At 37.7% G+C, this 23,201-nt stretch overlaps 1 protein-coding gene across 1 annotated transcript in view; it reads right to left on the bottom strand.

The window, feature by feature from the left end:
* Window positions 1–254: 254 nt before the first annotated feature.
* Window positions 255–23,201, bottom strand: part of LOC126195328 (RNA-binding protein fusilli) — a 1,033,937-nt gene continuing 1,010,990 nt past the window's right edge. The window contains exons 18-20 of the mRNA XM_049933898.1: window positions 12,832–13,199; window positions 5,290–5,338; window positions 255–417 (exon numbers count right to left, since the gene is read on the bottom strand). Coding sequence (XP_049789855.1) covers window positions 386–417; window positions 5,290–5,338; window positions 12,832–13,199 — 449 coding nt within the window. The 3' untranslated portion in view covers window positions 255–385. The remainder of the gene's footprint in view (window positions 418–5,289; window positions 5,339–12,831; window positions 13,200–23,201) is intronic.

Below are 23,201 nucleotides of genomic sequence, written 5' to 3'. Positions count from 1 at the left end.
GGCAGATCATAGTATCACACCAATATCAGCAATGAACAAGTAATTAAGAATGCTGTCCATGAGAAAATATCATGAATCTCTATCAATATATTATTTATCATCTACTCCGTCCTTTCTTTTTCTTAAAAAAGAAACAAACAAAGAAGTAGTCCACTGCTTTTCAATAATTACGAGTTTGAAGTGAAATGTGTGTTTTGCTTCTGAGCACATATAATATCAAAAATAATACATTTATCGTTGTACTATTACTCACTGCTAATTAACCATGAACAATTCTATACAGTGATTGCCTAGATTATGAAGACTTTTCTCGTGACCACCACGCTCAGCATCACCACGTGCTGAGAATGAGACTATGGCTTCGCACGCAGGTCGACCATCCCCATTATGCTGCAGCTGAATGCAGTCCGGGGCTAGCTGTCAAAAGTTCAGAGAATTCAGTTGTACAATCAATATGAACTAAAATTATAAGCATTATTGATATTTCGAATGAAAAATTTAATTTAAATGTAATATGTTAAACTATTGCTGAACACAGAGAAAGGTAACCTTCACCATCTACATCTCCAGACAGCCTGCCACCATATAGTTTACACTGTGTCAAGCATACCTGTTGTTGGTAGAGAATGGACAATAAGCAAGGAACAAATAAAAATTTCTATTACAAGCACAATTAGAAGTCGAGAGTAAATTTAATTCATCATGAATATACATTTATATTCCTATTTGGGAAGATTTAATCTGTGGAATGAGATTAAGTGGTGGTTGAAGGGAGAGAGGTAAATAGGGAAGAAAGAAAAAGGAAGGAAAGAAAAAGGAAGGAAAGAACTCGCCATTTTGTGTAGTACCGTAACAGTTCTTACACTGACCCATAGCACATCATCAATAGAAGCTAACCTCATATATACATGCAGTGCTATCATTTAACAGAACATTTACTTAACATAAAAATCTCTTCACTAACTAGTTACAGCAAATTATCACCAATTTCTAAATTAACTTGACACCAAAACTCGTTTCTTGTTGGTTATGGAACTTTTTGGTGTTGAAAACAATGCATCATTTCTCACTATGATAATGGAAGTTATACATAAGGTTACTGCTTGCTGAAGTAACATACCCATTACTAAGTAACAAAACAATAAAGACACATAACCTGGCACTGCTACATTGTCCCAGTACTCCGTGTTGTCTGGTGAGAGCTTGCGTCGGATGAAGTGGGGCAGAGGAACATGGGGAAGCGGAGTGGTGGAGTGAAGGGAGGCTGATGGCTCAGACAGAAAGGCAGCAATGTAACAGGTTACGGAATGTGGCACTGGTGAGCCCATGCTGGTGCATACAGGAGACGCATGGGCATCAAGTGAAGAAGTGTGTTGGGAGGGTATCTAGAACAGAGGAAGTACACACACACACACACACACACACACACACACACACACACACACACACACACACCTATTGCCATCCCAATGAACTATCGTCAAAGGAGTATCCACTCATTACTCAGTATCAGCCCAGACTGGAACAATTTCACCATATCCTTTGTCAGGCCTTAATTACCTTTATGCCCTGAAATAAGAAATATCATTCCCTTGTCTCTCGAAGACGTTTTGCACACACCAAATCTGCGGAATATCCTGGTCGACATACAGGGTGTCACACCTAACTCTACCACCTCTCAAATGCCCGAAACAAAACACAATGTGAAAAATAGAAATGACCAGGAATACACCAATGTCAGGGACTCACACAATGAGCAAGAATGCACAATCCATAAGTGTAAACATACGTAACTTTCAACACCAAGTTACACTTTTTTAAATGTCACATGTACATTTTTTCTACAGAAATGAAAACTAGAAGTACAATGAGTGACAGCAGACTTGTTTTTGCTATTCTAAAGCTCATGCTGTCTGAAATATGTAGACATTCAAGGATTGAGACACCGACACAGTTTCTGCCATAGTGTGCAGAACAATGGTTGCCCACAGCAGGCTTCAGGACAGTGGAGACACCCTGCAGTAAGACAGAAACTATGGCATTGTTTCAGTTATTTACAGGCAAAGTGTTCCAGAAGGTGTAAGGTTCAGAGCAGTGAAACCAAGTCTGCCATCACTAATTGTACCTCTAGTTTTCATTTTGGTAGAAAAAACATACATGTGACATTTAAAAAATGCAACTTTGTGTTGAAAGTGATGTTTTTTACTTGCAGGGATTGTGCATCCCCGCCCATTGTGTGACTTTTTTTTCTGTGTGATGGTGAGGGTGGATGGACCACAGTCTTCTGGAAGGTTTGATGTGGCCCACTATAATTTTCTATCCTCGGTCTTTCTTTTCACTACAGAGTAGTGCTTACACCCAATGTCTTCAATTATTTATTGGATATATTCTAATATCTGTCTTCCCCTAGATTGTTTACCCTATATGGATGCCTCAGCAAACACTGAAGTTTTTCTCTAATGTCCTGTTATAAAGTTATTTCTTTTTGTCGGTGTTTTCCATGTTTTCCTTCCTTCACCAGTTCCTTACCTTATCAAGCCACCTAATTCCCATCATCCTTCTGTAGCAACCCATCTTCGATTTTCTTCCTTTCCGGTTTTCCCCACAGTCCACAATTCACTTCTATACATGTTCTACCCCAAACATACTTCTCAGAAATTTCTTCCTAATATTAAAGATTACATTTAATAGTAGTAGACTTCTTTTGGCCAGGAATAGTCAGCTTTTTTAAAGTCATCCTTGCTGCATTCTCCATGTTAACTTTTCATTTCTGTCAGTGCTCCTGTCACTGTGAAAGACTGCATCCATGTAACAACCTTATTAATCTGAACACTGCATTTTGAACTTCATTTCTTATTGTTCCCTTTTGCTTTCGAACATACTGTTTATTATCCAACTTTCCCTATAGCTTACGCTTATTTTCCTCAGAATTTCAAGTATCTTTGTGCCACACATACTCCCCACCTCTTGCCACACAGGTAGTATCCCCGTGGAAGACCGAGGTGCAAGATCTATCCTACACACCCACCAGCATATTCTGTTTCAGTCCAGACACAGGCATATACTTCTCTGCAGAGAACTTGTTAATACCGTCTCATAGATAACTTTGCTGTAACTTCTGCACAGCCTTTATGCGGACATGAATGCCAATTAGCTGTCCACATGAATGAATTCCCTCCTTAAAATCACTGCAAGAGCCAAGTTGACCATCCAGTGGCTTATCACATCACTGGACACACATACTGAACTTCAACAGTAGTTTCACGGACTATGCCATCTGGATCTCCTTCTACCCCTTAATACCAACTTCTCCGAGTTAAACTGATGGAAATTGCCCTTACAACACATCCTTCAGCAACTCACTTTTCCAAGCCTTTGTCTCCTGTAGCCTCTTTTCCATATACACCTCTGTCCCCATCTTCAGCCTCTCTGCATGCCATGAATCTATATCTACCATTTTTCTCCCTGCTGTCTCCCTTTCTGCTTTTCTAGATCCCTTCCCCCCTCCAAATGAACTCCACAATTTCATATACCGTACATACACCAAGAAGGGATCACCAGTACCATATTATTTTTCTTGTTACCTTGACGCCTCTCCATCTCAGCTGTAAGCCATCCTTTCCCCCACCCCTTCATGTCGCTCTCACCCAACCCACCTCACCTCACTGAACTCACACCTTAATCTGGCTACAGCCTTAGCACAGTGTAGCCATGTGTGTTTTAACCAGCTAGCTCTCAGGACAGACATTGTTCAAAAGCTTAACAATGATTCCAAGCTTGTTTATGTTCCTGTCAATGCTCAGCACCTCAACCATACAGTGAGAGGTTGTGCTTACTTCTTCCATTACTGAAAATTATTGCACAACTCTGAGAAAAAAAAAAAAAGAATTGGCTGGGGTGAGTGGCAAAAAGATAAAAATCTGTGGAATGGGCACAGGGGAGACAGACAGCAGGGGAGGAGTTAGGGGGAGTCTACTAACTGTGCAGTGTGTAGTTGTGCATGGAGAAAGTGACTGGCATGCAAACAAAAAGATTGGAGGTATGTCAGGGAATGCTAGGTGAAAATAGTACAGGTTTAGGTATAGGAATAGGAATGGGAATGGAATAAGAGAAGGATATGAACTTCGGGGCGTAGAAAACCAAATGGAAGTGTGTGGCACCAGCATTAGGGTACGAGCATCAAATATGGCAGAAACACATACACAGAAGAGGGTTTAATGGAGTAGCCAGGGGAAGTCACTTTGATAAAGGTGATTGTAACAATGGCTGAAATGATGGCCTGTAGAATATGATGGTGTGGTCACATACAAAGATAAATTTTACTGGCTGATTATTTTGTCACATAAAATAGCTTCAAAACTGATCAGACAATGAGAATCCATAAGAATATGACCAATCATCTGACTGAAACCACTGAAGGACAATTGTTATGCATGAAATGATCCGTATGAAAATGATCTCTTTGTGGAGAGGGTGCAGATATGTAAGACAAAATTTGCACCACTTGAAGCAACAGGTGAAAATTGTATACCCTTGTGCCTAAGGCTGCTGCCTTAATTGTATCAGTACTGTGTGTTTGCAATCATTATATAATCAACTCCTTGAGCATAGACTTCAAAGAAGGAAGCTGCTAAAGTATTGTAATGTTCAACTACCTTGCATTCGAAGACCATTATAAAAAAAGAACAATCACATTCCAGAGTGTTATTAAAGATACAATACAACTCTACACATACATTAAACTTCTAAAGGGAAAATAGTGCACACAGCAACAGTAATCAGAGCTTCCATAATCATCTGGTAAAGTTGCCAAGATACTTCAGGCATTATGGGTAAGATGCAGACTGTTTCCTGAAAACTGAATATGTAACAGATTGGATTACTTTGTATTTTTCCTGTTATTTCACACGGTTAGCTGCATGCAATTTTTGCTCAATGTGTTTTCCAATATTGTTGTCAGTTGCATCATAGTGTTATATGAAATATTTTTATTTCTGTCTAACATCCCCCCCCGCGCCAACACACATACAAACCTATTAGGGTAACGTCAACACTTACAAAAAGAGATTATTTCTGGAAATACAAGGCTCAGACGAAAATCAACATTAATCCTATAGTTGAAAACCATTTTTCAATGCTCTTCCAAATTTCAATACAACACGTAATGGAAGGAAATTGTAAAAAGCATTACACACAAACACATACAGACACGAGTAAACCTCCTTTTTGTTGTTCTTAAACCACACTACAAATAAAATGTCTAATATTTCCTAAATAGTTTTCACTTACTGATGCTGCGTATGTTGGGGTGACTCGAATTGAAATAATCGATGCTCCACTGCAAAATGCAATAGGATTAACAATTACTATCTTAAAAAAATGTACTTTCAATAACTTAAGACAATGGCTACTACGTACGACTAACTTCTTTCGAGAAACAAATGCATGTGTTTGATCTGTTTTTTCTTTACAACTAAGAGACATGTACTGAAATTTCTGCCAAACAGCAAATAAATTTCATTCAAGGTACTGAAGTGACTGACTACTATCACTTTTCTCCACAGAATTCAGGAAGAAAATAAGGTACACTCTGTACTTTCAATTAAGTGAAAGTGGTTCATTTCATAAGTCACTGTGTTACTTCAACATTTTCTAGTGATACAATATGTTTTTGAAGGAAAACATCAAAGTGTGCCTTTGTTCTAAATCACAATTACATGGTACCAGTACATGTTTTTATTTCAGCACGTCTTTGCCACCTTCAGTATAATTTTCGTTTATTTACTACACATCTACATTGTTTATTCCAACTTAAGTGAATATTTTGTATACCGATGTTACAACAGGATGTAATTTTAATGCACACTGACTGACTGAAAAATGACATGTGCCCAAAAATTATGCATTACAACAGTAATACAGAAAGAAGTAGATGCACCAGTTATCATCACTGTTGAGCCAAAACATTATGACCATTGCCCAAAGCAAGACTGAATGGTGCCTGGTAGCACTGCAGGCATGTGACACTGTAAGTGAAGTATTTAAGCAGAGCAGAGATGAAGGGAAAATCATTCTGGTGACGATACAGACTGCAAATGGGGAAACCCACTAACATGAGCAACTTGGCCAATGGGCAGATTGTTACAGCCTGGCCCCTGGGAATAAGCATTTTGGAAACAGTAATGCTTAGTGGCTGTTTGCATGCTACTTTTCTTAGAGTCTATGGAAAGCTGTTAATGGACAGTGAAACCACAAGTAGGTGGCAAGTTGCTGGACATACACACCTCATCATGCAATGTGGGGGCTGGAGGCTTGCACATTCTGTAAACAGGACAGGCAGCGATCTGTAGCATATCCGATGACAGAATATAACACTGCAGCAATTTCAAAGAACACACCATTCAGTGCACATTGTTGGGCATACGGCTATGCTGCAGAGGACTCCTGTGTGTTTCAACATTGACCATCAACATCAATGGAAAAGTGTCAACTGATCAGATGAATCACATTTCGTTGGACCAGGTTAATCGTTGAATCCAGATGTACTGTCATCCAGGCGAATGGATGCTCAAAACATGCACCACACCATGGACACAGGCTAGAGGGGCAGGGGGAGGAGAGGCAATATAATGCTATAGATGAATTAAATTGGGCTTCCATGGCACCCATAGTAGTAATCGAAGGCATCATGACAGCTGTGGACTAAATGAACATTGCAGACCACTTGAAACCCTTCATGCTTCATGTCTTTTCCAACGGCAATGGTATCTTCCAGTAGAGTAACTGTACATGTCAGTAGGACAGAATCATGAGGCACGATAGTGAACTCAATGTTGACACCTCTGCCACCAAATTTACCCGATTTGAATCTGACGCAACACATCTGGGATGCTATCAGAAGCCAGTTCCTCATCCACAAAGCATCATCCCATAGTTTTTCAAGAATTATGTGACCTATACATAGACATTTGCTGTCACACATCTCTGAAAACCTAGTAACAACTTATCAAATTCCTACCATGCTGACTCAATGTGGTATTTTGTCCCAAAGGTTGACTAACATTCTGTTAAGCAGGAGGTGCTAATGTCTTGGCTCATCAATGTGTAACCTTAATTTAAACCACAGACATCTAATGATGGAAAGCATTTCCTTGAAAAACATAGCAGCAATAAAAAAGAAAAAAAAATATTGGTGGATGCAGTAAAACCATTTTTGTTCACCTGACTATTATTGCTAGTTCACTTCCTGACAGGATTATAGATTAGAAATGATAATGGCATAAACATTTCATTTCCAGTGATAAAATTAGTAATGTGATTTTCAAAACAAAGTGTAGGTGGAAAAACAGAAAAGACTGATATACTTAAATAAATCACACATCAAATATTACTATCATATTAGGCAAAAACTAAATAAAAATATATGGAACAAGGACTAACAGGACTGGGAGAAAAATAAAAATATAAAAAGAACTTGGGAGACAAGCAGTTCCTTCCAGAAAAGTAAATGGCACACAAAGAAAAGGAAAAAGATTAAGACAATAAGTGTAAATAAAAGTGAGAAGGGTGGATGTTAAATGATTCACAACGTCACATTGACAGAGAGAGAGAGAGAGAGAGAGAGAGAGAGAGAGAGAGAGAGAGAGAGAGAGAGAGAATCATGAGAACGTCTCGTTCATGTCATACATAACAGCACACTAAAGAACACTAATCATAGATTTGCTTTCTAAGATAATCATCACAACATGAAAAAAACCCTAATGCATGATATGTTTAATGTGTCTGCTGTTTTGATCAATTAATTGCTGATGTTACATGTACACGTTGTAGTTGACACTAAGACTTGCCTTCAGATATTGCGCACCATCAATACACTGACTCCATGTTGTATAGGATTTTATCGTTTCCTGCAGTACATCTATCCTTTGAAGAAACCCCAAAGAAAAGAGACACATTGATTATGTGCGTGTTTGGAGGATGAGTGGGCGGTGGCATTTTGTAACATTCTGGATACCCAACATTACACAAAAGCCAATATTATCACGTAGGAAAACAAATATAAGTTTGTTAGACAGGTAACTTGCTCCTCCTTATATGAATTCCTTTGTTGCAATCTAGACGCCACAAGCTGAGGAAAAAACAATTTCACAGAATGGGTACATAAAGTTCAGTGGTTACAGCACCAGCAGCAAAAATAGGGGAGATCTCCCCTTTTGACACATACAATTCAATTTTTCCTTACAATTTCTTTCATGTTCACTATGCACAGATATTGCTTCATCTGGAATGGAACATTCTGTTTGTTTATAAACAGCCTTCATATGGAAGTAGGCTTCATCAGGTAACCAGGAATTAATTACAAAAAACTCTTCCTTGAATGAATGTTTCACTACATATCTTTGTTAAGTTTAAATTATCCCAAATTTAAAGAGAGAGATGATGAAGAAGAAGAAGAAGAAGAAGAAGAAGAAGAAGAGAGAATTTTGATATTCTTTGGGATATGCATACGGATGAATTATGGAAAGACAATCAGAGTGTAATGAAAATTACCTCCAATTAAGCTTCGAGTCTTGGAGTGTGTGTTTGGGTTGGAACTGGGGGAGGTTGTGGCAGTGGAGGGAGAGGGGGTGACATGCCAAAGCAAGTATATACAACTCTGTCATGGTTAAACATAATGAAAAATTACTGTAACAGACTGTAAAATAAATTATTAGAATTTTCTTCTCTAAAACTGTCATGCAATTTCTACTATTTGAAACAGTAGAGCCAAGTTGGTTACAATTCTGCGTCACACAGGCAATCACGCAGAAATGTTCCAGGAAGCGAATTCCATCCCTTCACCAGATCTGTAAGTCAGCTGCAATGTTTGCATGATAAGTCAATCTTCCCTCAATAAATTAACCCAAATAGAAAACCACTTTTCACTAATAGCTGTGTCTTGAATTTGTGCTCATCTTAGTATCAGAAGCTGCACTTCTTTACCCGACATTTAAATTCTCCTTGACCAAATAAAAAGCACCATATAATTCCAACTAGCAAATAAACAAACATGCTGTTATACTATATCTGAAAATGAGAAACTAGAGTAAACAACATTTATAAAACTAAAATTCTGCAAGTGAGCTACTCTTGCAACATTCACTATAAAACAGGAGGTTTCAACCAAACATTTTTTTAGACTGTAACTACTAACAACACTAAGATCTAAAAGATGAAAACTGTTGCCTGTATTTCCTGACAAAATCACTTCTTCAATTAAGAAAGGCTTTAAAAGACATCACAGCTGTTAAAAACCCCAGTTTTAATCATTTCTGAACATCGTTATTGAGTATCATTCCTCAGCACTGTCATGTATAAATCAAGTTAAAGAGTCCATTCTTTTTTGTTTTAGCATGTAACCAGTGAGTGTCTGTACAACATTACAAAAGGTAAATGCACATCAATACAGTGATCACCACAGCATGTTCAAAAGACTTTCAAATATTTAACTGAACACCCATGTTTCCATCAGACATTTAAAACAAGGAGAGCACCACTCTTCAGCTATGTAGCACTACTTGGGCATACAAATCTGTGAGCATTGAAGCTGCTCTTCCCCTGTTAGTCCTATTTGGTACAGGTCCCAATACTTGAGCAGTATTCTAGAATGGGTCACGCAAGTGATTTGTAAGCAATCTCCTTTGTAGATTGATTGCACTTCATCAGTATTCTACCAATAAATCGAAGTCTACCACCTGCTCTATCTATAACTGAGCATATATGACGATTTCATTTCATATGCGTACGAAGTGTTACACCCAGGTATTTGTACGAGTTGATCAATTCCAACCGTGACTCATTGATTGTAGTCATAGGAGACTAGTTTTTTTCTTTCTATGAAGTGCATAATTTTACATTCCTGAACATCTTAAGCAAGCTGCCAATCTTTGCATATTATATATTGCAGAAATCAAACTGTGTGTCATGTAGAACAGTGAATGTTCTGCTCAGTGCATTAAAAGCTCTTACAATATGGATTTATTAGCTCACAATGATACAATTATATCAATATTTGCTTTTGTAACTTTTATTCTTGGAGATATTTTGACTGTGATTTGAACAGCAGCAACCTAATGTTCTCATTATCATCATTGGAGATCATTATAGTCTAGGTAGACATTCACTGGAAAAATTTCAGCAAGCTGAAGTAAATAAAGACAGTAAAAACTGACCTTTCCATAAATTCTCAAGATCACAGAAGAAGCAGTTTTCATTTAATTTCCCTCACAGATTTTCCATGCAATGTTATACTTTCATACAATTTTGAGATTTAGTTTAAAAACTTCATTGATAGAACTTTTTCTTCAAGTGTTTGCTAATAATTATTAAATTTCAGTCCATGGAATTGATGAGTTTCACTCTCCTTGATGATGGTTTTTTTATCTCTATGCCATTGTTTACATTATTTCTTAAGTCACCTTTACATAATGACATGTCAAATTTTACTGATGCAATTTCAAGTTGATTATCTGACACATTTCTACAACAAGATGTGTATTTGGTTTCCATACTTTCTCCTTTTTCCCCACTATCAAAGACAAGTCTAGCAAATAATACTTATTTTTTAGTATTATTACCTCACTCACTTAGTGAATATGAAGCAAATTCATCATTTCCCTTTCTTATGCAATGCTGATCCACCACCACACTTAATAACAGTTCATAATGCTAGAAGATCACAAGCCTTTACAGCCATGGCATTACAGTACTTCTCTTAATCTACATCAAACTCCTCTTACGATTAATGAATCACCCAAAGCAACCATTAAATTTAAAGGTTAGTTTGAGCACCATTATGCTGCATTAGGCATAATTACTATTAAAAGTCTTGCACATAGTAAGATGTAACATAATCTGAACATGGTTTATCTTTGTATTTCTTCCCTTCAGACAGTGCCAGGAAAAACTGATAGCAAATGCAGACCAAATTCTGAATGTCTGGATTCAATGCTTAGAATCTAATAAATCAAATAACCAGCCCACACTGTTAAGAGTTAAGAACCACAGCCTTCATGACCTGCATCTGCCTCTAGCTGTCCCTGGTACAGTCACCCACAACTCTAAGCCTGACCCTAGTCAGGCCACACTGCCTCTTACCTCAAAGTATTTATGATTTCCATTGTTGGCATTGGGGCTGCTGCTTCCAACAAATTGTGCCACTCAGCACCACTGATTGTCTTGCCTGGATGTAAGGTCTGTAGCTTACCGTAATCACCATGCTGTCTACTCTGGTAACTCCCCAACACACACTCCCTTCCCCCCTCACTTCCTTCTAAGCCCAATGAACACCACTTAGTTAAAGGTACGAACTACAATTATGTTGCTATCAAAGAATTTTTGTTAAGTGCGTCAGGAGATGCGTGCAACAGCTTTCGTCTTCAATCAGAAAAACCATATTACAATCACTGGACAGAACAAATTTCCTTTGTAGGTGTCTTGCAGTAACTATTAAAATACATGTTAATGCTTCGGATGAAAATTTAGGCCAGGTGAGATTTAGTTTCAGATCCTCATATTTCCTGAGTGTAAATCAGCTGTTCAGAATAGTGTGTAGTGAACTGAACGTTCTCAACAGACGAACTGTGCAGGCTCGGAACCCAAACACAGATATTTGGCTTTTGAGGCCAACCAACACACTACCAACCACATTTGGGAGTAAATGTCAGTGTCACTGAAATTCTCCAACAGCTGTGTTACTTAAGAAGTGTTTCGCACAGATGAATATAAAACTCAAGCTAGATTCCTAGGCAGCCACAAAGACTTAATTATTCAAGAAGGAACATAAATTTGTTTAATTACACTCAGAAAAAAGCTAAAGCTGTAGAATTAAGCATTAATGGTCAAACTGATGTTTGAGAAAGCAGTGCCCACTACTAATGGCAAAGGATATCTTTAGCAGTATCAACAGGAACAGTCAACAAAACAAAATGAGGTGATACTGCTATTTAATAATCTTGTTATTTGTCTGCTGATTGTCAGAAAGAAACGTTTGGGACACAAACACTGATACAGACACGAAAGTTTAGTGAACAAAGCAAACATGGGTGGAAAGTAAAAAGATAATTGGAATGGCAAGAAATCATAAAGATGAGGGGTAATGGAAAACAATAACACTTGAAGAAACATAAAAAGTTCTCAGTTTCCAGTTGCAAATACAATTTAAATCTATCAGGCACACATTAATATTTCAAATTAATTACAAATAAATAATATCACCAATATTGGCAGACAATTTCATAAGAATGTAAAGCCTCATTGGCAAAATCACATTTAATCTATGAAAATATAAGGAGACTACTTAGGAAAAAGAAAAACGTACATTTTGTCCCATTGCTGTCAAGTTGGCAAGTTATGGCAGAAGTGGAAGACTAACAACAATGACGGAAGAAGTAGCCTTCACAATCATTACATAATTTATTAGTTGCTGTTAATGAAAGGTTGGTTAGTTGTTCCAGATGAACTTGTATAAAAAGCAATCAACTTTACATTGTTCATAAACATTCTCAGAATTCCTTCACTACTGCCTATAATAGCTGCAAATGGTTTCCAATGAGGTTTAAATTAATGTTTGTGGAAAGACTGAAATTTCTTTCCTGTTGAGGTCTGTTTCACCCTGGGCCATCTATTCTAAAGTAAACATGAACAAACTAAATAAGTTTACAATTCCGTAGTCAAGTCTGGTTACTGCAGAAGCAGAGAAAGGAACTTTATTGTGTCCATCTTAAGAAACGCACATGCATGCATTTGAAATGAAACAGTGATTTTTTTAGTAGTAAATGAACCCCCCCTAACCTCTGGACAGCCAGGAAAGAAGTCGAGTACATGTGCAGCGTTTGCAGAGAAGGGAAGACCTTGCATGATTACCAGCGTCGAATGCGGTGGTGGCTGCACAGCAGGTGGCGGTGCGGCTGCCAGTGACTGCACTGGGCCGGCATAATACGATGTGGGACTGACAGGTGGTGAGGGGTACGGCCAGTAGATGATATGCGGGTACGGCGCAGCTGCAGCGAAAGCGTGCCGGGGAGCCAGCCCCGGAGGCGGAGCACCGTGTGCATGTGGTGCCAGTGTTGCCGCAGGTATCAGCTGAGCAGGGCCCGCTGGGCCAAAGGCTGCCGCAAAAGCTGCAGGACCAAATGGTGGTGGAGCCACGATTGTCCCACCTGTCAGAAAAAGCTATCACTATTCTGCATATAACTATAACTGAAAAATAATGATAATGGTAAAAACATTAGGTACTAGATACAACTAAAGTCATTGCTTGACATTCGCCACTGTGTAAAATGGAGCATCAGCTTTCAAAATGCTGAAGTGGAAACAGAGTACTCCAACATAAAATTTCAGATGTTGAATCACTTGGTTTTGAATATTTTCAGAAGTTCAATAAAGAGAAAGAATGGGTTATAGCAATTTCTTCTTTACCATCTTTCTGTTATCTTTTCCTGTAGCTCTCACTACATCAACAGGAGAAAAATTTCTGATACACAGCAATGTTTTTGCCACTCTCATTTAGGCATTTATTTACATTTCAGTAGTTGTACACTGAAAGCATTTTTCTGTCCTGAATGACGTTCCTAACTTACTTCTCACACAAAATATACATTGCAGAAAGCAAAGAACACTCCTGTTAACCCATATACTGTAGTAGTGTTATGCCTGAGAGAAATTGGCTATTGTGGGAATTAATTTCCATAGGAAATTGTACGCAAATAAACAACACTAATTCCTTGAGGACCGAACCTCTGCAATGAAAAGTACACTTTAAAAAAGAAAAAAACACATTTAAAAAAGAGAGAGAGAGAGAGAGAGAGAGAGAGAGAGAGTGTGTGTGTGTGTGTGTGTGTGTGTGTGTGTGTGTGTGTGGGCGCGCGCGTGCTGCTCATACCATTATCTGTAACGTGTTTATGGCCTCACAGAATACGAGAATGCGAAACACACTTACAAACCCTCTGATAAATTGTTCAACATTTAGGAAGGGGAGTGCTGTGGCACATAAAATACTATTGTGATAAATCACACACAATTTGCGGTAGCTATGCCTATTGAGTGAATTTGTTCTACTGACGTATTTCCGGGAAGTATTTAGAAACATTTTTCTGCAACCATCGGTATAAAACATTAGTTTAAGACTTTCAGAAATGGTTGTTACTGCATACTGCAGTATCTCCCAGCATACGGAAACTTACATTCAGGTCCTCATAAAATAGCAATTAAAAAAAGGTAGTAATAATAATAATAATAATAATAATAATAATAATAATGATGATGATGCAATGGTTAAGTTTACATTTGGTGTCCAAAATCTTACTAGTATGCAACAAAGCTGCCCAACTAATGCGAAGGGAAAAAACTGTTTCCTGCAAATTCTTTATTTGGCCGATAGTCATTTTCTTACAATATGTACAGTTGTTTCAACTCTAAATTTCAAATAATCTGCAATTAATTACCTTTAGGACATGCTGCACTACATATCCATATTGAATCATCTTTCACAAATCCTCGTCGAAGTCTGATAGGATAGGGGCATGTTACAATTTGTTAAGTAGATCCAACTGACTATCTGGTATCTGATTTATCAATAGACAAGCCCACCAAGCAAAACCAAAGTAAAGGAAATCTTTTTCCTTTATCACACAACTTCTCAAGCATTTTGTTTGATGTTTGAAGACAACACTTCAGTAATTATTACTTTTGAAACACTACTAGCACTACTAGTGGCAGTTGGCAACACTGCACCGACACGGACTCTTCGAGTATTTGCTGCACTAAATAATTATAAAAAGCGTTGTTATTAAGCTATTTATAAACGTTTACAGGTGTTATAAATATAATAAGTGTTGTTGAATTAGTGGAAGTGTTAGTGAAGTATAAAATAAGATTAAACGGGGTAAGAAGTTTATTTTCCTTCTCGCGCCTATAGCACGGATTTTAGGCATAATTTCACGTGTGCGTATCGTAAGTAAACAGTGAGTTATATGTAATCACCAGTTTTTTTATTCAGTACTCTGTCAATTTATTTATATCTGCCTGAATAGTTTCTAGGGTCCTTCTTTACGTTTTAGTCACTACTTAAATCAGCTTATACGATTTCTGTTTTACCATGAGTGAGAAGTGTGTGACATGCCGTAGGATCGTTAGTTCCAGGGTATGGTGTGATGGGTGCTGTAGTTTCTTTCATTGGGGCGAATGTAGTGGCATGGGAAATGGGGACATAAATGAGGCTCACCAGTGGTATTGTAGGATCTGCAGTAGAGATAGGAAAATACTGGGACAGGAAGGGAAAATTGCAGCTCTTCAAGCTGACCTAGATAAGGCTAGGGAGGATCTGGACAGGTTAAAGAGGGAGAAGGGTGAACAGAGGTGGGAAGTGGCAACAGGTAATAGGGGGAACAGGCAAATGAGAGCATCAGACAACTTTGTCATAAATCTTGAGAATAGATTTGACCTGTTGCCTCAGTCAGAATCGGATGAGCCTCATGTAGCTGAAGTTGTAGAAAGGGCACAACAAGCTTTCAAGGACTTGAAAAAGGTAGGGAAATTTGTAAAGAGAAAGAAAGTTCTGTTGTTAGGTAGTTCCCATGGTAGAGGTGTTGGCCAACTACTGCAGGAAAACCTAGGTCCAGAGTACCAGGTCACAAACTTTTTCAAGCCTAGTGCAGATCTGGGTCAGGTAACAGAGGATGTAGGTGCTTTATGCAAGGATTTCACAAAAGAGGATGCCGTGGTTATAGCGGGTGGTCCGGGAAATAGCATTGACAGAGACTGAATATTCCATAGAGAGTGACCTGGTGAAGATAGCGTCAGCAACGAAGCATACGAGTGTGGTATTTGTGTCTGTGTTGAGAGGCCATGATCGGCCTCATTTGAACTCTTCCGTAGGGAGGGTGAACTTGGAGTTGGAGTGGCTGCTTAGGACAGATATAGGGTCCCATATTGGTTTGATTCCTGTGGATGCTATCGACTACACTAGGCATGGCCTTCACCTCAATAGGAAAGGGAAGGGAAAACTGTCTGGGTTGATTGCAGAAAACTTAAGGGGGGACACTGGCACAAGTGGTAAAATACCAGTGGTCACAGGTGTCAGAGGGATGCCTTTTTTAGGATAGGGAAGGGGGAATCAAAACGAGTTTTAAGAGAGATTGGCAGACACACTCAGTTTGAGAAAACAGATGAACAGGAGACAGATTTTAGCATACAGCCTCCATTTAAATAATGTTTAACAGAAAGTAATCAGAAACTGCCAGTTCATCTTCGCCAAAGCAGTTACAATCCCATTAGTATGCAGTACCAGTTATCTTTATTACACCAGAACATTCCGGGACTTAGAAATAAAGTTGATGAACTACTCATTTGTATCGATGAAATGAATTCATCTAACCAAATTGACATAATCTGCCTCTCTGAACATCAAGTGACCACTGATATAGATATGTTAGACATTTCAGCATTTAAGCTAGCTTCCTACTTCTGCAGAGTAGATATGGATGGAGGAGGAGTTGCCACATTTATCAAAAACTGCCATAAATTCAAGAACATCGACATTAATAAATTCTGTTTAGAGCAGCATCTAGAAGCATGTGCAACAGAAGTAGAGTTCTATAACAGATCCTATATAATAATAACTATTCACCGAGCACCTGCAGGAAATTATAATCTATTCTTAGATCATCTAGAAGCTCCTTTGGGTTATCTAACATGAAGAAACAAAGAAATTTTGATTGCTGGTGACTTTAATACAGATTTTCTAATGCAATCTTCCAGTAAACATTCACTGCAGTTAGTAATGTTGTCTTTCAATGTAACTCACACTGTAAACTTTCCAACTAGGATCACTAAATCCTCAAGGACAGCCATTGATAGCATCTTTATAGACAACTCACAGGAACAAAATCATATAATAAAACCTGTTATAAATGGACTATCAGATCATGACATGCAGCTCCTTGTTTTAGATGTAAATTCTAAGCAGATTATCAAGACTGTTAAATCTGAGTACAGGAGAGTAGTCAATCAACCAGAAATTGAGTGTTTTAGAAAACTGCTCAAAAATATGAACAGGAAAGATATTTATAGTGCTCATGACATGAATGAAAAATATAAAACATTCATGAACAATGTCAGTACCATGTTTGAAAACTGTTTTCCTCTAGAAGTTACTCAAATTAAACAGAAGTCTATAATAAAACCATGGATTACACAAGGAATAAAGATTTCCTGTAAGACAAAAAGGAAAATGTATCTGTCGACCAAGAATAGCTCCAATGCTGAAGATTTAGCTAAATACAAGAAATACTGTAAAACATTAAAAAAAGTAATTCAGACGTCTAAACAAATGCACTACGAGAAGAAGATAGCAATGTCAGGGAACAAAATAAAAACGATATGGGATATAGTGAAAGAGCAGACTGGTAGAACCAGAAAGGAACAGGAGCAAATAGCACTAAAGGTAGATGACACATTAGTAACTGAAGGGCATAGTGTGGCAAATCTATTTAACAAGTACTTTATATCCGTTACTGATAGAATGGGACTTTCAGGATCAGTAAATAATGCCCTTCAATATCTGAAACTAGCCTTCACAAATAGCTTCAAGTACATGAATATATCACTCACTTCACCAAAAGAAATAACTTCCATAATAAAATCTTTAAAAACAAAGCATTCTAGTGGGTACGATGAAATATCAACAAAGTTAATTAAGGCATGTTCTTGTGAGTTTAGTACAATTCTAAGTTACTTGTGTAACCAGTCAATTATAACTGGGACATTTCCTGACTTGCTAAAATATGCAGATGTTAAGCCTCTATTCAAGAAAGGGGATAAAGAGATACCACCAAACTACAGACCAATTTCACTTTTGCCAGCATTCTCAAAAATTTTAGAAAAAGTAATGTACAGGCAGCTACTCAACCATCTGACCACAAATAACATATTATCAAGAACACAGTTTGGATTTCTGAAGGGTTCTGATATCGAGAAGGCTATTTACACCTACAGTGAAAATGTACTTATTTCATTAAATAACAAATTACAAGCAGCAGGTATTTTCTGTGATTTGTCAAAGGCATTTGATTGTGTGAACCACAACATCCTTTTAAGTAAATTAGAATTCTATGGTGTCACGGGCAGTGCTGCAATATGGTTCAAGTCATACCTCGCCAACAGGAAACAAAGGGTGTCGTGCAAGGGACTAGTGAATTAAGTCATCATCAGAATGGGAAGAAATTACATGTGGTGTCCCACAAGGATCCATCTTAGGGCAATTGCTTTTTCTTGTGTACATTAATGATCTCTCATCAGTTACACTGCCAGAAGCAGAGTTCGTTTTGTTTGCAGATGACACAAGTATTGCAATAAATAGTATGTCAAGTGTAGTTCTAGAAACATATGCTAATGATATTTTCATGGATATTAATAAATGGTTTAAAGCCAACTCACTGACATTAAACTTCGAAAAGACTCACTATATGCAATTCAGAACCTGTAAGAGGTTTCCACCCAGCATATGCATAAAATATGAAGAAGAGCAGATAGAAGAGGTTGACAGTCTTAAATTCCTGGGATTACAACTTGATAATAAATTCAGTTGGGAAGAGCACACCACAGAACTGCAGAAACGCCTTAACAAATCTGTATTTGCAATTCGAGTGTTAGCAGACATAGGCGACATAAAAATGAAAAAGCTTACATACTTTGCCTACTTTCATTCCATAATGTCATATGGTATAATATTTTGGGGTAACTCTTCGAGTCAAACAAAAGTTTTCAGAGTCCAAAAGCATGTAATACATATTATTTGTGGAGTAAATTCACAGACGTCCTGTAGAAACCTCTTCAAAGAACTGGGTATACTAACTACTGCCTCTCAGTATATTTACTCATTAATGAAATTTGTCCTAAATAATGTATCTCTTTTTCCAACAAACAGTTCAGTTCATACATACAATACCAGGAACAAAAATGATCTGCACAAGAACTTAAAAGCACTTACTTTAGTTCAAAAAGGGGTCCACTACTCAGGAACACTCATCTTCAATAATTTGCCAGCAAACATAAAAAAAATTTAGTTACAAATAAAGATCAGTTTAAAAGGAGCCTGAAAGACTTACTAGTGGCCAACTCCTTCTACTTCATTGACGAATTTTTTAATAGAAACAAATGATGTATTGTATATATTCATACTATTAGTATTGTTATTTCAGCTTAAAAATAAAAAAATAAATTGACATGTTCCACATCCACGAGGATCTCATCAGCACGGATCTATGGAACGAAAAACTAATTAATCTAATCTCTACTAGCACAAAAAAGCTACACAAAATATCTAGCGAATTTGTTGAATAAGAGAGTTATATGAACACAATTACTTTTGAAAACTACTTTGAATTTACTTTTCTTTAGTGTTCTGGGTTTAAATATCCTCTCACATGAGTGTCAAGCATGTTGAACCTTACTTGCCTACAGTGTGATGTATTTCAGTAATCTTAAAGGTTACCAATATGAGACTTCTCATTGTCACATTAAAATATTCTGGAAATTTCTAAAGCAGTTAGTTATGCAACATGGCGCGCGCACGCGCGCGCGCGCGCCCACACACACACACACACACACACACACACACACACACACACACACAGAGAGAGAGAGAGAGAGAGAGAGAGAGAATATTAGATGCACGTAAGCACATTAATTTGAAATATTAATTTAGGCTGCACATTTTATATCAAATGTCCCACACCCAATGTTATAAGCAGCTAAAGCTGAAACTGTTTATCAGTATAGGTTGAGAGTTCTGTAATATACTGAACTGTGGCAGTTTCCACACCCTTTTACTTCACATAAATAGGATTTTAACAGTGTGCCCGACCGGGACTCGAACTCGGGACTCGAGTTCGAGTCTCGGTCGGGCACACAGTTTTAATCTGCCAGGAAGTTTCATATCAGCGCACACTCCGCTGCAGAGTGAAAATCTCATTCTGGAAACATCCCCCAGGCTGTGGCTAAGCCATGTCTCCGCAATATCCTTTCTTTCATGAGTGCTAGTTCTGCAAGGTTCGCAGGAGAACTTCTGTAAAGTTTGGAAGGTAGGAGACGAGATACTGGCAGAAGTAAAGCTGTGAGGACCGGTTGTGAGTCGTGCTTCGGTAGCTCAGATGGTAAAGCACTTGCCCGCGAAAGGCAAAGGTCCCAAGTTCAAGTCTCGGTCAGGCACACAGTTTTAAATCTGCCAGGAAGTTTCATATTAGCGCACACTCCGCTGCAGAGTGAAAATCTCATTCAGGATTTTAACTTACCAGAATTAGCAGTAATGATGCATACGTGCTTTTATGTTCATTTTGACCAATCTCTGACCTTGGAGTGGGGATGGTTCAGTCTGTTACTGTTACCTTGAGGCCAGTCCAGTATAATAAGTTCTAGTCAACAATTCAAACTATTTACATAACAGAACAAAGTGTAAATCAACAAGCGGCATTAGTTCACTTCAGTGTTACCTTATAGTATGGGTCCCTCTCAATATAAAGTCTGAGTGATCTGCCTTGCCTTTCCGACTTTTCCCAATCAATCTGCCTTGCTTTTAAGAACTTTGCCTGCTGAGCTAAGTACTGAACAGCCATTGCTTCATTGTAACTGTATTAGCTATACATATTGCATCATTCAATTATTTTTTTTTTATTTGTGCACAGAGTGCCTGACTGCTTTCCCTTTCTGTCTACACAACACAGTGCAACCCTTATTGTCAGGCAAACATTGTTCTTGGCCATTCAGTGGTGTGATTTTAAATTATCATTTTAATAACTGTAGACCTCATTTTTCTCTCTATTTGCTTATGCTCAGCACTGGATACATCTTACGGAGGGGGGGGGGGGGTCACCACAGGGTTTGTCCTGCTAGGAACGTATCACATTACTGTTATTTCATCAACAGGTTTTTTTTTCTTTTCTTTTCTTTTCTGTTGCAAAAGTTTTGAGGTATGATTGGGTACAAAATATTTATAATTTTTAAATTTCCATTTACTGACACGATTCATCTTAGATCTTAACTGCATTACTTGGCATACTGACACTTTTCAGACAGTAATTTCCTGAGGGTGTAATAAGTAGTTAGTTAGGTGTTTTAACTATATTTGTCAGAATTTTTTTAACTTAAAGTAAATCATCATTATTATATTTGGTAATGCTTTCAATGTATTTGCCAACTCCGATATAAACAAAAGATACTATGTAAGATACAGTAATATTTTTTCATTCTATCAGGGGGCAGTAAAGGGGGTGAAAGTAATGGTTTTACTAACAATAGCAAGAACTTCATTTGTAATTTTCAGCACAGCTAATTACAAGTACTGCTACCTACCCCCCCCCCCCCCCCCCCCAAGACGGTATGCAACACCTGTGTGAACTGCTTCTCAAACTAGGGAAGCAACTGGCAGTAAGTTCCAGGTAAATAAAATGATAAAGTAAAACCAGACAATGCAATAAAGTGAAAAACCCATCTAGCCAATACCAGTGGTGAAACACATCTGGTTGGGCAAACATATCTATATTTCGCAAAACACTGCCACAATGTTCATCATACCAAAAATTTCAAACCCAAACAGTAATGTGTGAGCATTAACTATAAAAAATTATTATAAATCAACCTATTTGTAAAGCATTATAAAATGGCACAAAGAAAAAAAGGGTTGTCGCACAGCCATGAGAAATTAACTGTGTATTTTCAACAGTACCAATACCTCTTACAGTCTCTCATGCACATCACAGTTTGCAAATGGATCCACAAACCACACAGTAAATTACTGGGAAAGCCTCAGGATACAAAATGCAACCATTCATGTAAGAATTGCCTGCAACGGTTTGGAGTTTCTTTAAGAATTAATCCCATAAGTTGGCATGCTCACATCACCTTCTACACCAGACAAAAAAATAATAATGGTATATATCAGTTTGATGTAACCTTAGGGATAGAGAAAAATGAGCAGGTGCATTACTTACAAGACTAGAGTGTAACACCATTAAATGCTTTACACAAGATGAAATACCACCTGGCGTGTGACACAGAACCAGGATCGTGTACAGCAAAATCCTCTCAGCAGCTTCCATCTTTAATTGGAGTGGAAATAACACGGGAAATTGTTGGTCCTTACTAAGTATATTTCTTTCTATTCTTGAAATCTGACAACCATTATTCTAGAAGCTAATCACAGGACATTTTTCGCAGTCACTCAGTTTTCCACCGACATGTGGTCTCAAAGTTTTCAGATCTGTTGATGTTGATCCACATCCACCATTTAGGTAATGAAACAGATGATTAAATTCTTATTAATGATTTCCCCAAATGTATGTCAGTTCTGTGACTCAGATCATTTTTTTCAACCTTTATCAACTGTTGTGCCACCACACCCTGTGGTAAATAATTTTCAAAAGAAATACCACAACCAGTCAGAAATAAACTAATAAAAATTACATCAGAACTTCCAGAAATAGGAGTAACATGGCTGATGAAAACTGTACTAGGTTCTTGAATTACACAGTGATGCTCTTCTTATTAGTAAATTGAAGTGCCAAGTTATACCTAACCTCCGAACACCAGCTAATCATGTCCTAACCAGTAGGAAACTAGTTGGTTGGAAACACTTTAGCTATACCAAATATAGGGCAATCAAATAGTCATCTTGTGATGATTTTTTTTAGCTGAAGTCAAAGTTTATCAACACACTGTCACAAAATAACACAAAAATTATAACTGCTTGATAATACATGTTAAATTTGTTGATAACTGTGAGAGTGATTGAAGGACACATTGAACACAGAACAAGAGCTGAATGACAGAAAAATGGCACAGCGTGATGGGGAGAGAAGAAAGGTGAGTGGCAATGGCTTGGCTTAAGTGTTCTCCCAGTATTTAGTTAAAGGTGACAGCCGTTGCATGAGAAGAAGATCTTGACCAATTTAAACCATTCTTTTTTTATAATTCTTTAATCAAATAGAGGTATTACATTTGCACCATGGCACGTTGTGTACTATACAAAATTAACTCAGTAAAAATGTGGTTTCTTACACATTTAGACCAACTGTGAGTGCGTGCATGACTGGAATATATGAATCAATCTGCTTTCTTTTTTTCCCCTTTTTTATGTCCCTAATGTCCATCTTGTCTACAGTCGCATG

The sequence above is a fragment of the Schistocerca nitens genome, chromosome 7 (assembly GCF_023898315.1).
Source record: "Schistocerca nitens isolate TAMUIC-IGC-003100 chromosome 7, iqSchNite1.1, whole genome shotgun sequence".
Taxonomy (NCBI): domain Eukaryota; kingdom Metazoa; phylum Arthropoda; class Insecta; order Orthoptera; family Acrididae; genus Schistocerca; species Schistocerca nitens.
Note: the sequence above shows the minus strand (reverse complement) of the source record. Positions and strands in the feature narration are given on the sequence as shown.